General features: G+C 47.9%; 1 protein-coding gene across 1 annotated transcript in view; it reads right to left on the bottom strand.

Moving 5' to 3' along the window:
• The window catches only part of LOC137325607 (di-N-acetylchitobiase-like), a 40,282-nt gene extending 23,583 nt beyond the window's left edge, over positions 1 to 16,699 (bottom strand). The window contains exons 1-3 of the mRNA XM_067990873.1: positions 16,568 to 16,699; positions 10,435 to 10,573; positions 3,236 to 3,444 (exon numbers count right to left, since the gene is read on the bottom strand). Of these exons, the coding sequence (XP_067846974.1) occupies positions 3,236 to 3,444; positions 10,435 to 10,573; positions 16,568 to 16,699 (480 nt within the window). The remainder of the gene's footprint in view (positions 1 to 3,235; positions 3,445 to 10,434; positions 10,574 to 16,567) is intronic.
• Positions 16,700 to 23,652: the final 6,953 nt, after the last annotated feature.

The following is a 23,652-nucleotide window of genomic DNA, read 5'->3' as shown; positions in this document are numbered from 1 at the left end:
CGTCCACGACACCACACAACCCTGCCACGGTAACCTCTGCAAGACATGCCAGATCATCGACACAGATACCACCATCACACGAGAGGACACCACCCACCAGGTGCATGGTTCATACTCCTGTGACTTGGCCAATGTTGTCTACCTCATACGTTGCAGGAAAGGATGCCCCAGAGCATGATACATTGGCGAGACCATGCAGAAGCTGCGACAACGGATGAACGGACACCGCGCAACAATCACCAAACAGGAGGGTTCCCTCCCAGTCGGGGAACACTTCAGCAGTCAAGGACATTCAGCCACCGACCTTCGGGTAAGCGTACTCCAAGGCGGCCTTCGAGACACACGACAACGCAAAATCGTCGAGTAGAAATTGATAGTCAAGTTCCGCACCCATGAGGACGGCCTCAACCGGGATCTTGGGTTCATGTCACGCTGCACGTTACCCCACCAGCGAACAAATGTTATCTGTTTTTAATATAACGGGTCAGTTGCTGTCTTTTCTATGTTTCTACCTCTCTATCTCAGTTTTTTTTTTGTTTTTTTTTGGTGATTTCTATATTCGGAGACCTTGCAGGTAACACCTGTCTGTCTGCACACTGATTGCCTTGGCAACGGGCAGTTGAAAAAACTGTCTGTAATCGCCAAGCATTGTTCTGTGATTTATAAATGCGATTTCATTTCGAGGATTTCATTTCCAACAACGTTCACCTGAGGAAGGAGGAAGCCTCCGAAAGCTTGTGAATTTAAAATAAAATTGCTGGACTATAACTTGGTGTTGTAAAATTGTTTACAATTGTCAACCCCAGTCCATCACCGGCATCTCCACATCATAAGAAACAGAAGCAGGAGTAGGCCACATTGCACCTTGAGCCTGCTCCGCCATTCAAACAGATCGTGGCTGATCTTTGACCTCAAATCCACTTTCCTGCTCAATCCCCATATCCCTTGATTCCCCCGAGAGTCCAAAAATCGATCTATCTCAGCCTTGAATATACTCAACAACTCAGCATCTACAGCCCTCTGGAATTCCAAAGATTCACAACCCTCTGAATGAAAAAATTCCTGCTCATCTCAGTCTTAAATGGCCGACCCCTTACCCTGCGACAATGCCCCTAGTTCTGGACTCTCCAGCCATGGGAAACAACCTCATAAGTCCCCTCATAATCTTATATGTTTCAATGAGATCATCTCTCACTCTTCTGAACTCCAGAGAGTATAATAGTGATCCAAGATGGCGTACAGTGTGGGGAAATGTGAGGTTATTCACTTTGGTAGGAAGAACAGAAAAACAGAATATTTTTAAATGTTGAGAAACTATTAAATGTTTGTGTTCAGAGAGACTTGGGTGTCCTCGTACAAGAAACACAAAAAGTTAGCACGCAGGTACTGCAAGCAATTCGGAAGTCAAATGGAATGTTTGCCTTTATTGCAAGGGTGTTGGAGTACAAAAGTAAGGAAGTCTTACTACGATTGTACAGGGCTCTGGTGAGACCTCACTTGGAGTACTGCGTACAGTTTTGGTCTCTTTATCGAAGGAAAGATGCACTTGCCTTCGAGGCGGTGCAGCGAAGGTTTACTGGATTAATTCCTGGGATGAGAGGGTTGTCCTATTGGACATTCAAATTCTTGTTTGACAGATGGGGATAAAAGGTGAGTTCTTTCACACAAACTTTTGGCTGCGAGATCTTTGTGTTTTCACTGAAAATTCTTACTTTCCACTCACAGTTCTCCTGTTCACACATATTGAACAACTATTCGGACCGCCTCAAACTCACACCATCAGGATGGGGAGTGCCATGGCTCCATTCACCACTACATCCGAGGACGAGTAACATCATCAGCCTCACCACTCCTCCCTGCACAAAACAGTCCTACAACTACACATACACCCACTGTTGCTGCTGCTGGTGACCTCCTCTGCCACCTTGAGCCCGGCCTTCTTGATGGCAGAGGCAGGGCACTTCCTCCTGGAGTGAGGCACCATTGAACCTTGGAGCAGCCTTGCCCCTGTGCTGCTCCATTGTGGTTTCAGGATCTTTGCTCCAGCAAAAGCCTTTGGTGCAATGGCCCTTTGAATCGAGCTCCTCCAGCTGACAGCCCGTGATGGAAGTGCGCAGTCCGCCCGCTGCGCAGCTTTCCGACGGCAAATCCGTAAGCCACATTAAGTGGCACCAATTGAATTGCGATCGCGTGGGAAACGGACATCTTTTATTGGTCGGGTTACCCACGCGCCCATTCACACCCCCGACCCCCCCACCACTACCATCTCCCCTCCACACTAATATTGGAGCCTTTTATCCTCCTGACAGCTTACTTTCCCACCTCGCTTTGTGTCATCAGCAAACTTGGACAATCAGCACAAGGTTGTGAATCTTTGGAAATCTCTAACCCAGAGGGCTGTCATGTGCAAACTTCTCAACAATAAAAGTCTCCTTCAAACATTACCCAATAATAATGCAGTGAGTGATTTCTTTTTTGGCCACTTAATGGTCCCTTTATTTCAAAGTAACTCCTTGGATGTAAACTGTGGGACATTTCTGAAGGATGTTTTAGGGCTCTACATTAATCCAAGTTTTTCTTCCCCTTAAGAAGGGTTTTGACAGTAAATAAGGAGAAAACCTTCCCAGTGGCAGGAGGGTCAGTGACCAGAGGACACAGATTTAAGGTAATTGGCAAAAGAGCCTGAGGTGAGATGAGGATTTTTTTTTTACGCAGTGATTTGTTATGATCTGGAATGCACTGCCTGAAAGGGTGGTGGAAGCAGATTCAATGGTAACTTTCAAAAGGGCATTGGATAAATACTTGAAGGGAAACAATTGCAGGGCTATGGGGAAAGAGCAGGGGAGTGGGACGAATTAGATCGCTCTTTCAAAGAGCCGGCACAGGCACGATGGGCCGAATGGCCTCCTTCTGTGCTGTAACATTCTAAGAACCGATGTGAAAATTACAGTTCGAACAATGCTGGTCCGGGAAGCCGGGCCTCAAGACACTTGTATCATTCTGGGCTACAAGTGGTGCAGCATCAAGTTTGCTGCATATTCAGTTTAAACTGATTCAATCTAAAATTTCTAACCTCAGCAATGGTCAAAGCAGCTTTGGAACAAGATGATGCACTGATAAACAGCAGCTAAAAATCATGATTTCAATTCACTTATCCAGAAAAATATCAATGGTCTTTACAATTAAGTAGAAACTAAATTGCTTATCCCCATTTAATAAATAACGGCTCCTTTACCTGAGACCCAGGTATTAAATTGTTGAACATCTCCGTAGTTTCGGCAACCAGTTGAGATATCCACAATTTGGTGACAGAATTATTTTCAGCAGAAAACTTCAGGTCCAAATTGATTCCATCCATAAATTGTCTTTTTACAGAGTTGACTCTGTGATTGATCCATTTTCTTTGGTGATTTCTGTCCATAATGTCTTCGTATGTTGGAACTCCTGGTGAACAAACAATGTCCATTTATACAGAAATAAAAACAGAAAATGCTGAAAATACTCAGCAATCCGGGCAACATCTGTGGAGAGAGAAACAGAGTTAATGTTTCAGGTCGATGACCTTTCCTCAGAACTGGAAGAAGTTCGAGATTGAACAGTTTTTAAGCAAGTACAGAGGCAGAGAAAGGGGGGGTGGGGAAGGAAGGGGAGGGGACAAAAGAACAAAAGGGAAGGTCTGTGATGGGTGGAGGGCAAGAGAGATTAAATGACAAAAGGGATGATGGTGCAAGTCAAGGAGGGTGGGAATGGGACAGGTGAAGAAACAAAAGATGGGTCTCGAGGAACGGTAACTGGTAACAGCAGAACCAACACCAGCTCCTGTTGTCCGAAAAAATGGGAGGAGTGGTTATGATCTGAAGTTATTGAAATCACTCTTGAGTCTGAAAGGTTGTAAGGTGCCGAGTCGAAAGGTGAGGTGCTGTTCCTCTGGCTCGCTCGCTCTCTGTCTGGCTCGCTCTCTGTCTGGCTCGCTCTCTGTCTGGCTGGCTCGCCGGCTCGCTCGCTCTCTGGCTTGCTGGCAGGCTGGCTCGCTCGCTCTCTAACTTTCTGCCTGACTGGCTTGCTCACTCACTCTCTGTCTGTCTGTCTGGCTGGCTCACTTGCTTTCTGTCGGTCTGGCTGGCTCGCTCTCTTGTCTGGCTCGCTTGCTCGCTTGCTCTCTGTCTCACCCGCTCACTCGCTCTCTGTCTGGCTGGCTCGCTCGCTCGCTTGCTCCCTGTCTGTCTGGCTCACTCGCTCGCTCTCTGTCTGGCTCGCTCGCTCTCTGTCTGTCTCGCTCGCTCGCTCTCTCGCTGCCTCACTCTGTCTCTCTCTATCTCTTTTGCTAAGTTGACGTTGACAGCATCTGGACAAATTCTGTATCAATTCTGTTTTCATGATATATTTCATATGCAGATGTGGAAGGATAAACTAGTTATTTCTTTTATTACTGAATTACATGATCTAATTCAGAAGCTTGATTTGCGTAGAAAATTTTGGATGCTTCGAATTAGAATTTTTTTTTCATTTCATTTTCTCTGTGGTCTTTGCCGCTGCCATTGATTTGAGATTAAAAGGTGATGCTTGACTTTGATTAATTTGACAGACTCATGTATTCAGAGGTTAGAGGTCTAATTAATGGAGGAGTGACATTAGAGGAGAATTAAAATCACTGGCAGCTGGTCATAAAATTTTGCATTTGTGACTTGGGGCAAGGGAGTGGGACTAATTGGATAGCTCTTTCAAAGAGCCGGCACAGACACGATGGGCTGAAGGGCCTCCTCCTGTGCTGTATCATTCCATGAACTTCATTGGAACAGTGTAAGGGGCCGAGGACAGAGAGGTCAGAGTGGGAGTGGGACAGAGAATTAAAGAGGAAAGCGACCGGAAGGTCAGAGTCACGTTTGCGGACTGAGCGGAAGTGTTCAGCAAAGCGATCACCCAACATGCGTTTGGTCTCCCCAGTGTAGAGGAGACTGCATCATGAGCAGCAAATACAGTACACTATACAATCATGGAATCATAGAATGGTTATAGTACAGAAGGAGGCCATTCAGTCCATCGAGCCTGTGCCGGCTCATTGAAAGAGCAATCCAGTTAGTCCCATTTCCCTGCTTTTTCCTCGTAGCCCTGCAAATGATTCCCTTCAAGTATTTATCCAATTCCTTTTTGAAAGCCATGATTGAATCTGCTTCCACCATCCTTTCAGGCAGAGGGTTCCAGATCATAACGACTCGCTGCGTAAAAAAGCTTTTTCTCATGTCGCCTTCGGTTCTTTTGCCAATCATCTTAAATCTGTGTCCTTTGGTTCTTGACCCTTCTGCCAATGGCAACAGTTTCTGTTTGTTTACTTTATCTAAACTCTTCAGGATTTTGAACGCTTCAATCAAATCTTCTCTCAACCTTCTCTGCTCCATGGAGAACTCAATTGAAAGAAGTACAAGTAAATCGCTGTTTCACCTGGAAGGAGTGTTTGGGGCCCTGGACGGTGGGAAGGGAGGAGGTGAAAGTGCAGGTGTTGCATCTCCTGCGCTCGCACGGGAAGGTGCCGTGGGAAGGGGAGTGGGTTTTGGGGATGATGGAAGAGGGGACCAGGGTGTCGCAGAGGGAATGGTCCCTTCAGAATGCTGAAAGGGGGGGCAGTTGAAGATGTGTTTGGTGGTGGGATCACGCTGGAGGTGGTGGAAATGGCAGAGGATGATACATTGAATGTGGAGGCTAGTAGGGGTGAAAGGTAAGGACAAGGGGGACCCTATCATGGTTCTGGGAGGGAGGGGAAGGGGTGAGGGCAGAAGTACGGGAAATGGGATGGACATGGTCGAGGGCCATTAACTACAGTGGAGGGGAATCCTCGGTTGAGGAAAAAGGAAGAATTATCGGAAGCACTGATGTGGAAGGTGGCATCGTCAGAACAGATGCAACAGAGACGGAGAAACCAGGAGAATGAATAGAGTCCTTACAGGAAGTGTGGTGAGAGGTAATCAAGGTAGCTGTGGGAGTCAGTGGGCTTAAAATAGATGTTGGTTGACAGCCTATCCCCAGAAATGGAGATAGAGAAGTCGAGGAAGGGAAAGAGATGGACCATGTGAAGGCAGGAGAAGGTTGGAAATTGGAAGCAAAGTTGATTAAATATTCCAGTTCAGGGCGGGAGCAGGAAACAACACCGATACAGTCATCAATGTACCGGAAAAAGAGGTGAGGGAGGGGTCCTGAGTGGGACTGGAACAAAAGTATTCCACATATCCGACAAAAAGGCAGGCATAGCCAGCCCCCGTATGAGTTCCCATAGCAACACCTTTTATTTAGAGGAAGTGAGTGGATTCAAAGGAGAAGTTGTTCAACGTAAGAACAAGTTCAGCCAGGCTGAGGAGGGTGGTGGTGGATGGGGACTGATTGGGTCTCCGTTCAAGGAAGCAGCGGAGGGCCCGCAAGCCGACCTGGTGAGGGATGGAGGTGTAGAGGGACTGGGCATCCAGGGTGAAAAGGAGATGGATAGGGCCGGGAAACTGGAAACTGTTAAAGTTACGGAGGGCATTGGAAGAGGAAGAAATAAATTCCGTGGGGCAAGAACAGGCTGAAACAATTGGTCGACCGGGGCAGTCCAGTTTGTGGATCTTGGGGAGTAGGTAGAAGTGGGTTGTGTAGAGTTGGGGGACTATGAGGTTGGAGGCCATGGGGGGAAGATCCCCAGAGGAGATGAGGTTAGTCATAGTCTGGGAAAGTATGACTTGATGTTCAGCGGTGGGGTCATGGTCCAGGGGGAGATAGGAGGAGGTGTTGGAGAGTTGCCATTCAGCCTCTGCGAGGTAGAGGTCTGTTCACCAAACTACAATAGAGCCGCCCTTGTCAGCAGGTTTAATGACAATGTCAAGGTTGGAACTGAGAGAACGGAGTGCTGCAAGTTCAGATGGAGGTCGATTTACAGAGCATTTACAGAGCATCATTCACAGAACATTGTGTCCAAAGACACTTTACAGGACAGAACTGCCAACATCAAGTCGGAAGTAGTAGAGGAAGATATAGCGAGAATTTACATTTACACAGTGCCTTTCACATCCTCATGATGTCCTTAAATGCTTCATAGCCAATTAATTATTTTGGAAACGTAATCACTGTTGTTTTGTAAGGAGATGTGGTCGCTAATTTGTGCCCAGCAAGGCCCCACAAATAGGAAATTAGATAAATGGCCAGTTAATCTGTTTTGTTGATGTAGGTTGAGGGATGAATGTTGTCCAGGACACCAGATGAACTCGCTCTTCTTCAAATTGTGCCAATGGGGTCTTTTACATCCACCTGAACAGGCAGGTGGAGCCTTTGTTTAAGGTCTCATCTGAAACACAGCACCTCTGGCAATGCAGCATTCCCTCAGTACTGCACTTATGTGTCACGTCCTGGAGTAAACCCAAAATCTTCTGACCCAGGAGGAGAGACACAGTGCTACCACTGAGCTAAGCTGACACTTGAGGGAAGTGACCAAAGGCACAGTCAAACAGGTCGGTTTTGATGAGGCTTTTGAAGATAGGAAGAGAAATAGCAAGACAAAGAAGTTGAAGAAGAAGAATCTGGAGTTCAAGACAGTAACAGCTGAAGGTTCTGCCATTGATGGTGGAAGAGGAGAAATCTCAGTCGCCCAGAGTCGGAAGAATGGAGCGTGTGTGCTGGGCTCTGGACACAATTGGGTCGGGCTTTCATTAAACTGCATTCTTCATTCTAAATCCTGGCATCAGTGGCAGACTGCTGCTGTGCCAGGGAATAAAAGTTCCACCGATCTATTTATAGGTTATTAAAAACAGTATGTCCTGTCATCTTTCTATTCAAAAGTTCTGTGTCAACGGTGTATTTTGTTTTTCTATTTTAATTGTGTTCACATCCAGTGACGCCCGTCCTGTCTCCTTTGTAATTGGATTTTGCCCATAATGTGGCCTGTGGTGATGCAGTTCCACACTACGGCCACCAAGTGATGGTGTGGAACAGATTTCTCTGCCTGCAGCTGAAACTGTTTTTCATGGACCATGTTTTTCCTCAGTAACTGCAATATTTAATTTATAAAATAAGAGTTCCTAAAATAAAATACAAATTCAAAAAATGACATTTCACAATAACATGTTTTTATTTATTCACCTAATTTACTTTTGGTGTCTTTGCTTCAAGTGAAGACATTGAAGACAAGTGAAGTTTTTATTTGAAGGCCTCAGCCTGTCTCCAAAGCCTGGACATATCCTTCTCCCTCATATACTTCTGCAGCTTCCCCTTAAATGCATCCATGCCATTTGCATCAGCCACTCTATGTGGTAGCAAGTTCCACATTCTCACCACTCACTGACTAAAGAAGTTTTTCCTGAATTCCCTATTGGATTTATTAATGACTATCTTATAGATTTGGATTACCTCTAGTTTTGGACTCGCCCACAAATGGAAAATTACAAACATATGAACATACGAGAGCAGGAGTCGGCCATTCGGCCCCTCGAGCCTGCTCTGCTATTTGGTAAGATCATGATTGATCTGATTGTGACCTCAACCCCACTTACCTGTCTACTGACTATAACCTTTGACTCCCTTGTTAATCAGGAGTCGATCTAACTCGGCCTTCGAAATATTCAATGACCCTGCCTCCACTGCTCTCTGGCAAGGGAGTTCCACAGATTCAGGACCCTCTGAGAGAAAAAATTCCTCCTCACCTCCATCTTAAATGGGAGACCCATTATTTTTAAACTGGTGGCCCCTAGTTCCAGTATCTCCCACAAAGGGAAACCTCCTCTCATCATCTACCCTTCTAGTCCCCTCAGGATCTTGTATGTTTCAATAAGATAACCTCTCATTCTTCTAAATTCCAGTGTATGCAGGCCCAACTTATCCAACCTTTCCTCAAAAGATAACCCCCTCATCTGAGGAATCAGTCGAGTGAACCTTCTCTGAACTACCTCCAAGCAATTATTTCCTTTCTTAAATAAGAAGACCAAAACTGCACACAGTATTCGAGATGTGGTCTCACCAATGCCCTGCACAACTGTAGCAAAACATCTCTGCTTTTATATTCCATTCCCCTTGCAATAAATGACAATATTCCATTTGCCTTCCTAATCACTTGCTGTTTCTGCATATTAACTTTTTGTGATTCATGTACTAGGACACTGATTCCTGTGGCACTCGTTACATCTTGCCAATTCATAATTTTAAAGACCTCCATCAGATCACGTTTTCTCTTTTCCAGAGAAAAGAGCCCCAGCCTGTTCAGTCTTTCCTGATAGCGAAACTCTCTCAGTTCTGATATCATCCTTGTAAATCCTTTTTGCACTTTCTCCAGAACTTCGGTATCTTTTTGTAGTATGGAGACCAGAACTGTGCACAGTACTCTCAGTGTTTTCTAACCAAGGACTGATACAAGATGAACATAACATCTCTGCTGTGAATTATTTTCCTCCAGAAATGAACCCCAATGTTTGTTTGCGCTCCTTACGGCTTTCTTAACCAAACATTACTGCTTAAATGCTCAAGGCAAGTACAGAAGATCGGAATAGTGCGACAATGAGGGAAGCGGTGGTTCGGGCACCTCACTTGCAGGAACATGTGAGGGATGAGGGACTGATGCTTCCAAAGATGTCAATAGCAGTTTGGGTCACATTCCATTAGAACCCACTCCTCCCCAACAAGACATGTTAGACCCTCCATTCCCTCATCTCCCCAATACTGCCAGATCCCAGCAATCCCTGATCATCTCCTGAGTCCTTGCTGGATCCCACAATCTCCCTCCTCAGAATTCTCCCCCTCCCCTACTCCTAGATCAGAAGACTCCCGCTCAGTGCTCACAAACCCAGCAAGTTTGGGAGGTGAAAAGTAGAATAAAAATACATCACCAGTCAATCTCCCATGGCAATGGACAAAGAGAGTCCAGACTTGTGCAGTATTCAGACGAAACAGGATTAGAGTGTGGGGGATAATTCAACCAGGGTGTTCAGATGTAACTCAGTCCCCATTGTGAAATCATGAATTTTGTCCTAATATTTAATATAATACTTTGATCAATTGTAATTTTTATTTAAATGGCAATTTGAGCTGAAAGATGCAAAACAGAGGTGCTACAGTGCCACCACTGGTGGGGAGGATGTAATTACAGTGCATCAAGTTTACGGAGACAGTTCCCATTATAAATGTGGACAGAGGAATTTATAAATGGAAAAAGTTGCCACAAAAGATTGAAAAACTTGAGAACAGAAAGTAAGGTTTTGTTGACAGGAGGTGTGTGTGTGGATGTAAGATTTTTCATATGCTATAGATGGAATGTAGAATAATTTGCGAGAGCTGTACCGGAGCTGGAGGGGAATTTCAGCACTGTAATGTCAAAAATAGCAATTCAAGGCTGTGCACTGAATGTCCTTTTATGTGGTTCTCAATAATACAGCTTGCATTAGAAGACAGAAGGACATTTATTTTTTCTGTGATAAAATTATTTACCTCTCAGGACAACTCGAACTTGATTCGCATGAGCATAACACAAAAGCTCAGGATCGTAAGGTCCAAAGGCTGCAACAGTCGTGACCTTAGACCAGTCATAATACTTCCAATCCTTTCCTCCAACATCAAAGACAAAGACCTAGTACAAAATAAAGCAGTCAATTGCAGTAATGAAGGGCAGAAAACTGCCATTTAAAAATATATATTTTCACAATCAATGGCCCAGATTTTGTTGACAAAATAACGGTGAGGCGAATGGGGCTCGTTTTATTTATGCGTAAATGGTACAGCAACTTCAGGCGAGGGGCAGATACGCAGTTAAACTCAAACATCCACAAGTTGCTGACCGAGTTGGGCTGCTCCGCTGTTAGCTTCACGAAAACAGCATCTCGCTATCTTGCTCACCGTTAAAATGCATTGAACGACGTAAAGTTCATGTATTTGCGCAGGAGATTCAAACTAAACTCGCCATGGAAAGTTACGTCTTTTCCATTCCAGTCTAAGTACCTTTTTAACGACGGTGAATGTGTTCATTATCGGCAATCAAGATCTCTGGCACTGAAAATTAACTATTACAAGAGTGGAGTCTCATTCCTTCAGGATTTAATTGCTGTTGGAGATTTTAAAAATGGCAATTTTAAAATTAAAACTTTTTTTTACTTCCCCATTCACTCGCTTTTTTCTCTCTCTTTTAATCCAATCTTTCTTTTCCTCTCTTTATTTCTCTTTCTGTACCTGATTTGACATTGAATTCGCCCACTCTAATTTACACTTCCTTCTCAACCCTTGCGCTGTTAATTTCACAATCCTTCAATCTCATTGGTTGAGGAGATACCCTGTTTCTTGCCCTGTTCACTCAGCTCCCAAATGCCCTGTTTCACTCACTGCCCCGTTATCAGTTCACACTTTCAGCAACTTGCCACTCAAAAACGTGCAAGGGCAGGTCCAAGTAACGGCAAGCACCGTTAGATGACCTGTTAGAGTAAAATTTGGCCCATTATCATTTCCCCAGGTTACGGGGTAGGGAACGGCTGGTGAACTGATTCTCAGGTTACCAGCAATGTCAATCTCAACGCAGCCACCAGAGAAAAGAATATGCTAAAGAGGAACAACCTCTCAGAACTTCCATCTCCACAATAGTGCAGGTGAGAGGAACTGAACAACATGAGGAAAAGGAGCTCACATCCCAATACTCCATTCCAAGTGTTGGTGCTCAATACACTTCAAAAGGACAACTTTAACTAAATAAACTAATTTTACAAGGGACTTTATAGTTACAGTTTAAAAAATTCCATTTCAGGTATCTGGTGTCAAATCAAGCATTTCTACCATGAGACCAGCAAGACTAGATCAGAATATAGTTCCCGAGAAAGAGAAACAGCCCATACTGCACCAGTGTGACATTTTTCCATTTCCCACACCAACCATCCTGTGTTCTCAAATGAGACTGCCTGTTTAGTGCTGCAGTTTAGTTCATCACAGTTTTGTGATTTGGGCCCTTTGATTTGGACTGAGACTATCAAACATGCATCATCCAAGCTGGCACTTTTGTGCAGTAATGAGAGAGTGCTGCATTGTTGGAGGGGTTGTCTTTTGGATGAGATGTTAAAGGGGATCTAATAGACCGCTGGCAATATTGAAGAGCAGGGAGTTCTCTTGGTGTCCTGGCCAACACTTTTCTCTCAACCAACATCAGCAGAAACACATTAACTGTTCATTCATGCAACTTGCTGTTTGTGGGACCTTGCTCTGCACAAATCAGCAGAAATGTATTCCAGCACAATCTGTAACCTCATAGCCCGGCATATTCCACTCTCTACCATTACCAACAAGCCAGGGGATCTACCCTGATTCATTGAGGAGTGCAGAAGAGCATGTCAGGAGCAGTACCAGGCGTACCTAAAAATGAGTTGCCAACTGGATGAAGCTACAACACAGGACTACATGCATGCTAAACAGCAGAAGCAACATGCTATACACAGAGCTAAGTGATTCCACAACAACCAACGGATCAGATCAAAGCTCTGCAGTCTTGCCACATCCAGTCGTGAATGGTGGTGGACAATTAAACAACTGATGGGAGGAGGAGGCTCTGTAAACATCCCCATCCTCAATAATGGCAGAGACCAGCACGTGAGTGCAAAAGACAAGGCTGAAGCGTTTGCAACCATCTTCAGCCAGAAGTGCCGAGCAGATGATCCATCTCGGCCTCCTCCTGATATCCCCACCATCACAGAAGTCAGTCTTCAGCTAATTCGATTCACTCCACGTGACATCAAGAAACAGCTGAGTGCATTGGATACATCAAAGGCTAAGGACCCCGACAACATCCCGACTGTAGTGCTGAAGACTCGTGCTCCAGGACTAACGACGCCTCCTGCCAAACTGTTCCAGTACAGCTACAACACTGGCATCTGTCCAACAATGTGGAAAATTGCTCAGGTATGCCCTGTCCACAAAAAGCAGGACAAATCCAATCCAGTCAATTACTGTCCCATGAGTCCACTCTCAATCATTAGCAAAGTGATGGAAAGTGTCTTCGACAATGCTATCAAACGACACTTACTCACCAAATCTTGCTCACCGATGCTCAGTTTGGTTCCCACCAGGAGTACTCAGTTCCAGATCTCATTACAGCCTTGGTCCAAACATGGACAAAAGAGCTGAATTCCAGAGGTGAGGTGAGAGTGACTGCTCTTGACATCAAGGCAGCATTTGACCGAGTGTGGCACCAAGGAGCCCGAGAAAATTGAAGTCAATGGGAATCAGGGGGAAACTCTTCAGTGGCTTGAGTCATACCTAGCACAAAGGAAGATGTTAGTGGTTGTTGGAGGCCAATCATCTCAGCCCCAGGTCACTGCTGCAGGAGTTCCTCAGGGCAGTGTCCTAGGCTCAACCATCTTCAACTGCTTCATCAATGACCTTCCCTCCATCATAAGGTCAGAAATGAGGATGTTCACTGATGATTGCACAGTGTTCAGTTCCATTCGCAACCCCTCAAATAATGAAACAGTCTGAGCCCTCATGCAGCAAGACCTGAACAACATCCAGGCTTGGGCTCATAAGTGGCAAGTAACATTCGTGCCAGATAAGTGACAGGCAATGACCATCACCAACAAGAGAGAGTCTAACCACCTCCCCTTGACATTCAACGGCATTACCATCACCGAATCCCCCACCATCAACATCCTGGGGGTCACCATTGACCAGAAACTTAACTGGACCAGCCATATAAATACTGTGGCCACGAGAGCAGGTCAGAGGCTGGGAATTCTGTGGCGAGTGACTCGCCTCCTGACTCCCCAAAGCCTTTCCACCATCTGGAAGGCACAACTCAGGAGTGTGATGGAATACTCTCCACTTGCTTGGATGAGTGCAGCTCCAACAACACTCAAGGAGCTTGACACCATCCAAGGTAAAGCTTGATTGGCACCCCATCCACCACCCTAAACATTCACTCCCTTCACCACCGGCGCACAGTGGCTGCAGTGTGTACCATCCACAGGATGCACTGAAGCAACTCGCCACGGCTTCTTCGACAGCACCCACCAAAACAGCAACCTCTACCAGCTGGAAGGACAAGGGCAGCAGGCACATGGGAACAACACCACCTGCACGTTCCCCTCCAAGTCACACACCATCCTGACTTGGAAATATCTCGCCGTTCCTTCATCGTCGCTGGGTCAAAATCCTGGAACTCCCTTCCCAACAGCACTGTGGGAAAACTATCCAGTGGCTGGAGTCATACCTTGCACAAAGGAAGGTGGTAGTGGTTTTTGGAGGCCAATCATCTCAGCCCCAAGACATTGCTGCAGGAGTTCCTCAGGGCAGTGTTCAAGGCCCAACCATCTTCAGCTGCTTCATCAATGACCTTCCCTCCATCATAAGTTCAGAAATGGGGATGTTCACTGATGATTGCACAGTGTTCAGTTCCATTCGCAACCCTTCAGATAATGAAGCAGTCCGTGCCCGCATGCAGCAAGACCTGGACAACATCAAGGCTTGGGCTGATAAGTGGCAAGTAACATGTGTGCCGGATAAGTGCCAGGCAATGACCATCTCCAACAAGAGAGAGTCCAACCACCTTCCCTTGACATTCAACGGCATTACCATCGCTGAATCCCCCCACCATCAACATCCTGGGGGTCACCATTAACCAGAAACTTAACTGGACCAGTGACATAATTTCTGTGGCTACAAGAGCAAGTCAGAGGCTGGGTATTCTGTGGCGAGTGACTCACCTCCTGAGTCCCCAAAGCCTTTCCACCATCTACCAGGCACGAGTCAGGAGTTTGATGGAATACTCTCCACTTGCCTGGATGAGTGCAGCTCCAACAACACTCAAGAACTCCACACCATCCAGGACAAAGCAGCCCGCTTCATTGGTACCCCATCCATCACCCTAAACATTCACTCCCTTCACCACCGGCGCACAGTGGCTGCAGTGTGTACCATCCACAGGATGCACTGTAGCAACTCACCAAGGATTCTTCGACAGCACCACACAAACCCATGACCTCTACCACCTAGAAGGACAAGGGCAGCAGTCACATGGGAACAACACCACATGCACGTTCCCCTCCAAGTCACACACCATCCCAACTTGGAAATATATCGCCATTCCTTCATCATCGCTGGGTCAAAATGATGGAACTCCCGACCGAACAGCACTGTGGGAGAACCTTCACCACACGGACGGCAGTGGTTCAAGAAGGCGGCTCACCACCACCTTCTCAAGGGCAATTAGGGATGGGCAATAAATGCTGGCCTTGTCAGCGATGCCCACATCCCATGAACGAATAAAAGAAAATTGCCGCTGAGTTTGCCGACAACACTTCAAAAAGTGATTCATTTCATGTGAAGTTCTTTGGGACATCCTGAGGACATGAGGTGCTCCATAAATTCAAGTTTATTCATTCTTGGAACCAACAGACAGAGGAAACTTTTATCCCACCCATCTGTCAGAAGAATGTTTTGTTCGTGGGAAGGTGGGGGAAGTGGGATAAAAGCAGAATGAACACATCGAGCCTGCAGGTTATATTGGTGGTGCTCTTGTTGCTGCCACACTGCCCACTTAGTAACATTGCTATGAAGTAAATACTGACCTCATCAATACAGTCAGCAGTTACAGAGTCATTTTGCAACCAATGTATTTTTTTAAAGATCTGTTACGTTGTATTCAGTTTAATCGTGGCCAAGGTCCCAGTTTTACAATGAGTGAAAAAGTCAAATGTCATTTTTATCACATGAGATTCCAGGATTTTTAACTGGTGTTTTGGGAATCGATATTCTGTGAAAACCGCAAACCGGTGACCTCAACCATGGTATTAGACAGACACACTGCAGGAGTTAGATCACACATCATTTAAGACTCTGCACATTGGAGAAATATTTTAAAAAACACATTTTATGAATACTGCACTTGTTAAAATATCTTTGCACTGCTCAATACTACGGTTGGTCTTATTTTATACAAACTGTAACTTTACCAACATTAACACTTTAACATACGGATTATGATATGAGACACTTTGCATTTCAACAATAATCGGACATTCCTCCCCCTACTACCCCCATCCCAATAGCTCCACCTGTCCCTCACCCTGACCCACACCCCTCAGACTGTTCCTGACATTTGGACCATATCAACGACCCCTCTGCAGCTCATCTCTCACCCATGCTCCAGGCTGGAGCTCTCTGTTCCACCGCCGGCCCCCAGCCCAGCCCGTGCCCCAATTCCAACAAAGGCTGTGCCTCTCAACCCAACTCAGCCCAACTCAGCCCAATCCGTGCCCCCAACCCAACTCAGCCCAGCCCTTGTCCCCAACCCAACTCAGCCCAGCCCGTGACCTTTAAATTCACCTCACTCCCCAGGCGCCTTTGGCTCCAATATTTTAACAAACACCACCCACCGTGGTAAACAAGCCCATGAGCGGGGGCCCCCACCCCCGGCCCCCGAACACCCAACCCCGGCCCCCGAACATCCACCCCCGGCCCCAGAACACCCAACCCCGGCCCCCGAACACCCACCCACGGCCCCCGAACACCCACCCACGACCCACGAACACCCACCCCCGGACCCGAACACACACCCCCAGCCCCCGAACACCCACCCCAAGCCCCGAACACCCACCTCGAACTCATGCTCCACGGTCACGGGTTCGCACAGAGCCCGATCCGAACACGGGCAGCCAGTCCCGGAGCCGCAGCAGACCCACAGCACGAGCACGACCAGGGCCTGCGCCAATTCCAAACTCCAGCGCATCCTCTCCGCCTGAGCTCTGCCCGATATGAAGATCCACCAGATGCAGCAAGATCATTTATTGAAATCCACCCGGATGTGACTGATGATGACACCTCCTGAGTCTCTCTCTCTCTCTCTCTCTCTCTGTGTTGGTGGATGTGGCAATCGTGAAATGTTGTTACAATCTTCATACTCTGAAATGCAACATTTAAAGGGACGTTCTCTTCTCCCCCTTCCTCCAAGTCTTGGCCAACAGCAAACAGAGTAACTAATAAAGGAAAAAGAATGAACTTGCATTTTTTAGTGCCTTTCATGACCTCAGAATGTCTCAAAGTGCTTCATCCCTCTCCATGACCACAGTTTGAGGCTGAACCAGACCGTTTGCAAACTTGGAGTCCTATTTGACCCTGATATGAGCTTCTGACCACAAATCCTCTCCATCACCAAGACTGCCTACATCCACCTCCATAACATTGTCTTCTCCGACCCTGCCTCAGCTCATCTGCTGCTGAAATCCTCATCCATGCCTTTGATACCTCAAGACTTGACTATTCCAATGCTCCCCCACCGGCCTCTCATCTTCCACCTTCCAAAACCTTGAGCTCATCCAGAACTCTACTGCCCGTATCCTAACTCACACCAAGTCACATTCACCAATCACACCTGTGCTCGTTGACCTACATTGGCTCCCAGTCCACCGAAACCTCAAATTTAAAATCTATCCCTCAACCAACAACGAAATGTAAACCAGATTATTTGGTCATTTATTTTATTGCTGTTTGCGGGAGCTTACTGTGCGCAAATTGGCTGCCGCGTTTCCTACCTTTACAATCATCCTTGTTTCAAATCCCACCATGGCCTCTCCCCTCCCTATCTCTGTAACTGCCTCCAGCTGTACAACCCTCCGATAACTCTGAGTTCCTCCAATTCTGGACTCTTGCGCATCCCCGATTTTAATCGCTCCACCACTGGCGGCCATGCCTTCAGCTGCCTCGGCCTTAAGCTCTGGAATTCCCTCCCTCAGCCTTTTTGCCTCTCTCCCTCTCTCTCCTCCTTGAAGACACTCCAGCGAGTGACTCACCTTCTGACTCCCCAAAGCCTTTCCACCATCTCCAAGACACGAGGCAGGAGTGTGATGGAATAATCTCCACTTGCCTGGATGAGTGCAGCTCCAACAACACTCAAGAAGCTCGACACCATCCAGGACAAAGTAACCCGTTTGATTGCCACCCCATCCACCACCCTAAACATTCACTCCCTTCATCACTGTGGCTGCAGTATGTACCATCGACAGGATGCACAGCAGCAACTCACCAAGGCTTCTTCGACAGCACCTCCCAAACCCCCGAACTCTACCACCTGGAAGGAAAAGGGCATCAGGCACATGGGAACAACACCACCTGCACGTTCCCCTTCAAGTCACACAACATCCCGACTTGGAAATATATCACCGTGACTTCATCGTCGCTGTGTCAAAATCCTGGAACTCCCCACCTAACAGCACTGTGGGAGAACCTTCACCACACGGACTGCAGCGGTTCAAGAAGGCGGCTCACCACCACCTTCTCAAGGGCAATTAGGGATGGGCAATAAATGCTGACCTTGCCAGTGATGCCCACATCGAATGACCGAATAAAAAAAAACTACCTCTTTGACCGAGCTTTTAGTTACCTGTCCTAATATCTCCTTATGTGGCTCAATGTCAAATTTTGTTTGATAATCGCTCTTGTGAAGCGTCCTGGGACGTTTTACTACATTAAAGGCACTATATAAATGCAAGTTGTTATTGTTGTTCACAGCCAATGAAGTACTCATGAAGCGTAATCACTGTTGTAAAGGTAGGAAAAGCGACAGCCAATTTGCACACGGTCAGCTCGCGCAAACAGCAATAAAATAAATGACCAGATAATCTGGTTTTTGTTTCGGTGTTGGTTGAGGGATAGAATTTGACCAGGACTCATTTATAACTGGTTATTTATCTCATTTGCTGTTTGTTGGACCTCGGCGGTGAACAAAATAGGTGGCTGCATTTTGCCAACAAATAGACAGTGGGCTCGATTTTACCAGCGGGTTCCGGGTGCGTTCCCGGCGGGGGAGCGTCGAAAATCGCGATATCCAGGTGCGTCACCGGATCGCGCCTCGATCCCGGCCACTTCCGGGTTCCACGCTGACGTGCGGGGCTGCGTGCGCAGGCCCCGCTGGTGGGAATCCCGCAGGCAATTAAAGCCAGCGGGATGCCACTTGAGTGTATTTACCTTGCTTGTTGAGGTCATTAAATGACCTGATTCAGCTGTCTTAATCGGAAGTGTGCGATTTTACCTTCAACGCAGACTGTTTCACACACTGGGGGAAACAGTCTCACTTCAACCGGACGTGTTGCAGCCAGCAGCCTGTGGCAGCTGCCAAGGTGCACTCCACAGGGGCGGGGTGGGGGAGACCCCTCACCCACGCAGGAGGCCACTCCGTCACATCGGGCAACGCCTGCCCTCCACCACCCCGCTCCGAGCCAGAGGAAACCCCGACGTGGAACCACAGCCCCAGTGCGAGGAAACACCGACCTACGTGCACAACCCCTCAAACCAACACCTGCCAGATTGATGCCGCTTCGACATCCTCGGAGGACGAACAGCATCACCAGCCCCAGCAGCCTCGCAGTCCACGCCGTCCGCCTCATCGACGTGGAGCCCACCAACACGTTGCTGCGGCACACCCACCTGCACAGCAGGAGGGAGGGCAACCGCAGAGAGAGATGCGTCGCAGGAGGCACTACCCTCCGCACAGGGTCTACAGACCGAGGCTCAGCTTCATGGACCTCTCTGAGCAGCAGTGCATACGGAGGCTCAGATTCACTCGCCAGGTCGTCGCCGACATCCGCAGCCTCCTTAATGACGAGCTGCTCCCGGGTGCACCAAGCAGCATCTTCTTACCCGTCGCCGTCAAAGTCACCACTGCCCTCAACTTCTTCGCCTCCGGATCCTTCCAGCGTGCCACGGGGGACATCACCGGGGTCTCTCAGTCGTCTGCACACAAGTGCATAAGGCAGGTCACCGATGGGCTGTTCCGCAGGGCCTCGACCTACATCAACTTCGCCATGGATGAGCGCAGCCAGACGGAGAGGGCGGTGGGATTCCATGATGTGGCTGGCTTCCCACGGGTGCAGGGTGTAATCGATTGCACCCACATAGCAATACGGGCACCTCCACATGAGCCAGGGCTGTTCATCAACAGGAAAGGGTATCACTCCATGAACGCTCAGCGCATTTGTGACCACCGGCAGAGATTCCTACACGTGTGCGCCAGATACCCTGGCAGCTGCCACGATGCCTTCGTCCTCAGGGAGTCCACCGTCCCGCCCCTCTTCCACGCACCCAACGCCGGCAACGGCTGGCTCCTCGGCGACAAGGGATATCCCCTGCACACGTGGCTTATGACACCTCTGAGGAACCCCATTACCGAGCCGCATCGTCGATATAATGACAGCCACATTGCTACCAGGTCTACAATTGAGCAGGCCACAGGGCTGCTCAAGATCCGCTTCAGGTGCCTTGATCGTTCCGAGGGAGCGCTCCAATACACGCCACTCAGAGTGGGACGAATTATAGTTGTCTGCTGTGCCCTGCACAACATGGCACTACAGAGAGGGGTGCCGCTGGAGGAGGCCCCATGCACACCCGCCACCCACATTGAGGACAACAATGAGGAGGAGGAGGAGGGGGAGGAGGAAGAGGAGGAGTACGAGCGAAAGGAGGAGGAACGACCCATGGCCCGAACACCGGCTCACCTGCGTGCTCGTCAGGCCAGGGAGGCACTCATATGCCAACGGTTCCCCTAACATCACACTGTGTGAGGCGTTCACATGTCATAACGTGCACAGACGAGGGTCCATACAGGCTCCCTCCACAGAAGAGTGGTGCCTGTACACCTGCACCCACTGTATTATGCCCAATGGGTGGGACGGGGTGGTCGTCGTGATGATGAGGCGCACGGAAGGGACATATTGCACAAGCCGCAGAATTATGGACAAGAGGTGGCAGCATTGGTGAGAAAAAGTGACTTTATTTTGTGTTGCCATTCAAAGACTGGAAATAAAAAGATAACAAATAGACAAACACCCTGGTGCAATCCCTGTGTGCTCACGGAACTTTGGGTTCTCGTTTCCTGGTACCCCTACGTGGTGCTACCCCTGTGGCTCCAGCAGAGGTGGTGGCAGGTTGCTCCTGTTCATGCCCTGACCTGGTAGATGCTTTGGGCCGACGCCCCCTGTGTTTCGGTGCCCGTGAGGGCACCTCCACAGCCTTCCAGGCTGCAACCGGGGACATCCCCTGTGTCTCTCAGTCATCTGCGCGGATGAGCCCTGCAAATACATCCACATCCACTCTGCAGTGACACACTGGGTGGCATCAGTGGTGGGTCCTCATAGGGATACCCAGGAGCGGGCATTATTGCACAAACCGGACAGGATTCGCGAAGACATGGCACTAGTGGAGCCAATATAATGTGTGATGTGAGTTGTTATTTAATTCAATAGAAGTACGAACCATTACAGACCCTCAAACACCCTTGTGCATCCCCTTCATGCTCACGGTACGTTTGCCTTACGCTGCCTACTGCACATATGTGATGCATGCCCTGTGGCTGCAGCACAGGTGGTGGCAGGTTGAGTGAGGCTGGCCGTGAGAGAGATGCACGAGAGGGTGAGTATGGGATAGAGCCATGACATTGTATGAGGATTGGGTTGTGTGGTAGTGGCGGGGTGAGTACTCGCGAGGTGAGTAGGTGCAGGTAAGATGAGGATGATGTTTGAGTGGGTATGAAGGGTGATGTGACAGAGTAGTGTTGGCAGTGCCGAAGGAGATGTGGGGTGGGGGCAGTGATGTGGCAGGCGGAGTGCAGGGGAAAGACTACGTGTTCTCACTGTGGCTGACCTACTGAGGTCATTGGTGCGCCACCTGCACTGTATGCAGGTGGGCGATATGTTGGTGGCGCAGCTCACCCCCTCTGCCACCTCGGGCCAGGCCTTCTTGGTGGCAGAGGCAGGCCGCTTCCTCCCGGCCGCTGGGGGGAAGATCTCTGTCCTCCCCCTCCTCCTCACCCCATCTAATGATACCTGGGGTGAGGCGTCATTAAACTGGGAGCAGCCTTCCCCCTGGGCTGCTCCATGCTGTAATTTTTACTTTTTGTGGCAGCATCTGTCAGTGGAGGACTGCCCCTTTAAATAGAGCGCCTCCAGCTGACAGATCGCACTGCGCATGCGCAGCCCACCCGACGCGCAGATCAGCAGCGCGGAACCCGGAGGAGCAGGTAAGTGGATCCAATTAGTGAATTGCCTGCTGCGATCGCGGGGAAAACCCACTGATTTCACCGGGCACGTTTGGTACGTGCCCGCAGGCCGACCCGCAGGGAACCCCCACCCCTGGTAAAATCGGGCCCAGTGACTCCACTTCAAAAATTTATTCATTGTCTGCAAAGTGCCTTGAGATGTCCTGAGGGCATGAAAGGTGCTATATAAATGCAAGTTCTTTCTTGAAGGTATTTCGCTCTATTTTAACTCAGGCACTAACTCCCCTTGAAATAAATGGGATAATATCACAGTTGACTGATGCTCAGAGGAATTCAAGACAAATGTGAAGCAGTCGTACAATGTTATCAAATTTAATGTACACACAAGATAATTACAGATGAGGGAGGCCACTCGGCCCATCCAGAAATCTCCCAAATCCCCACCCCATTGTTGCATCCAGTTGCTATTTAAATGATTCCGAGGATTTTCGTCCCATCTACCGGATCTGGGAATTTATTCCATCTGTTGATCACTCTTTGAACTCCCTGATATCAGTGGTAAATTTGCCTTTTACTTTACCTTTTATCACTAAGGCTGCAGATATGCTGCAGCGACCAGTCTCTGCCGAGTGCGGTACAGAGTCGCCAGACCAAAGTTATACTGATATCAGCTGTAAAGGAGTACTGTGCATGTCTGGATGGATGCTGGTGCAGAGCTCCACTTTCTCCCAGTTAATTTTTAATGATAGGGAGGGAATGAATGGGAGTGTTTGCTTCCTCCTCAAATTAAAAAGATTCCACAGAAAGTTTAAAAAGATCTCGGATGTTTTAAAATGCTGTTTTGCATCAGGTGGAAATGATAGCAGCCGGTACAAACTCAAGCTGGTGCGGAACAGATTCCTGGACTGAGGGAGAGGGGAACGGAGAGGGTCTCACTTTACCGGTACGAACTTAAGCTGGTGCAGGACAGACTCCTGGATAGAGGGAGAGGGGAATGGAGGGTCATTGCTTTGCTTGATTTTAGTACCGTTGGGAGTCAGATTGCTGCCCTGACATCTGTTACTTCTGTGGAATTTGCTCCCACAAGGAGTAGTTGGGGCAAAGTAAGCTGTGAGGAGAGCACAAAAAGGGATATAGAGAGGTTAAGTGAGTGGGCAAGAAGGTGGCAGATGGATTATAATGTGGAGAAATGTGAGGTTATTCACTTTGATAGGAAGAATAGAAAAACAGAATATTTTTGAAATGGAGAGAAACTGTAAAATGTTGGTGTTCAGAGGGAATTGGGTGTCCTGGTACACAAAACACAGGAAGTTAACATGCAGGTACAACAAGCAATTAGGAAGTCAAATGGTCTGTAGGCCTTTATTGCAAGGGGGTTTGGAGTCCAAGAGTAAGGAAGTCTTGCTACAATTGTAAGATTCTCAAAATTCACAGATCTCCCAAAACTCGGAGAAAAACCCGAAAGAAAAGGACTTTGGAATTTATCTTTTCCCTGAGTATGGAAAACTTTGACCATTGACTAAAATCCTGAGATGGAAGGATAGGTGAGAGGTCACCAGACGAATCCACAACAAACACTGTGGAATGTGGGAGAATTACTGCTTCAGACATGTCTCTGTTTTAATGCAAAAATACAGCAGGTGGTCAACACTCACTGCCATTGAAAGAGGCAACTGCTCCAGACTTAGGTGGGG

The sequence above is a fragment of the Heptranchias perlo genome, chromosome 9, assembly GCF_035084215.1.
Source record: "Heptranchias perlo isolate sHepPer1 chromosome 9, sHepPer1.hap1, whole genome shotgun sequence".
In the NCBI taxonomy this organism is placed as follows: Eukaryota; Metazoa; Chordata; class Chondrichthyes; order Hexanchiformes; family Hexanchidae; genus Heptranchias; species Heptranchias perlo.
This window is presented reverse-complemented; position numbering and strand designations above follow the sequence as displayed.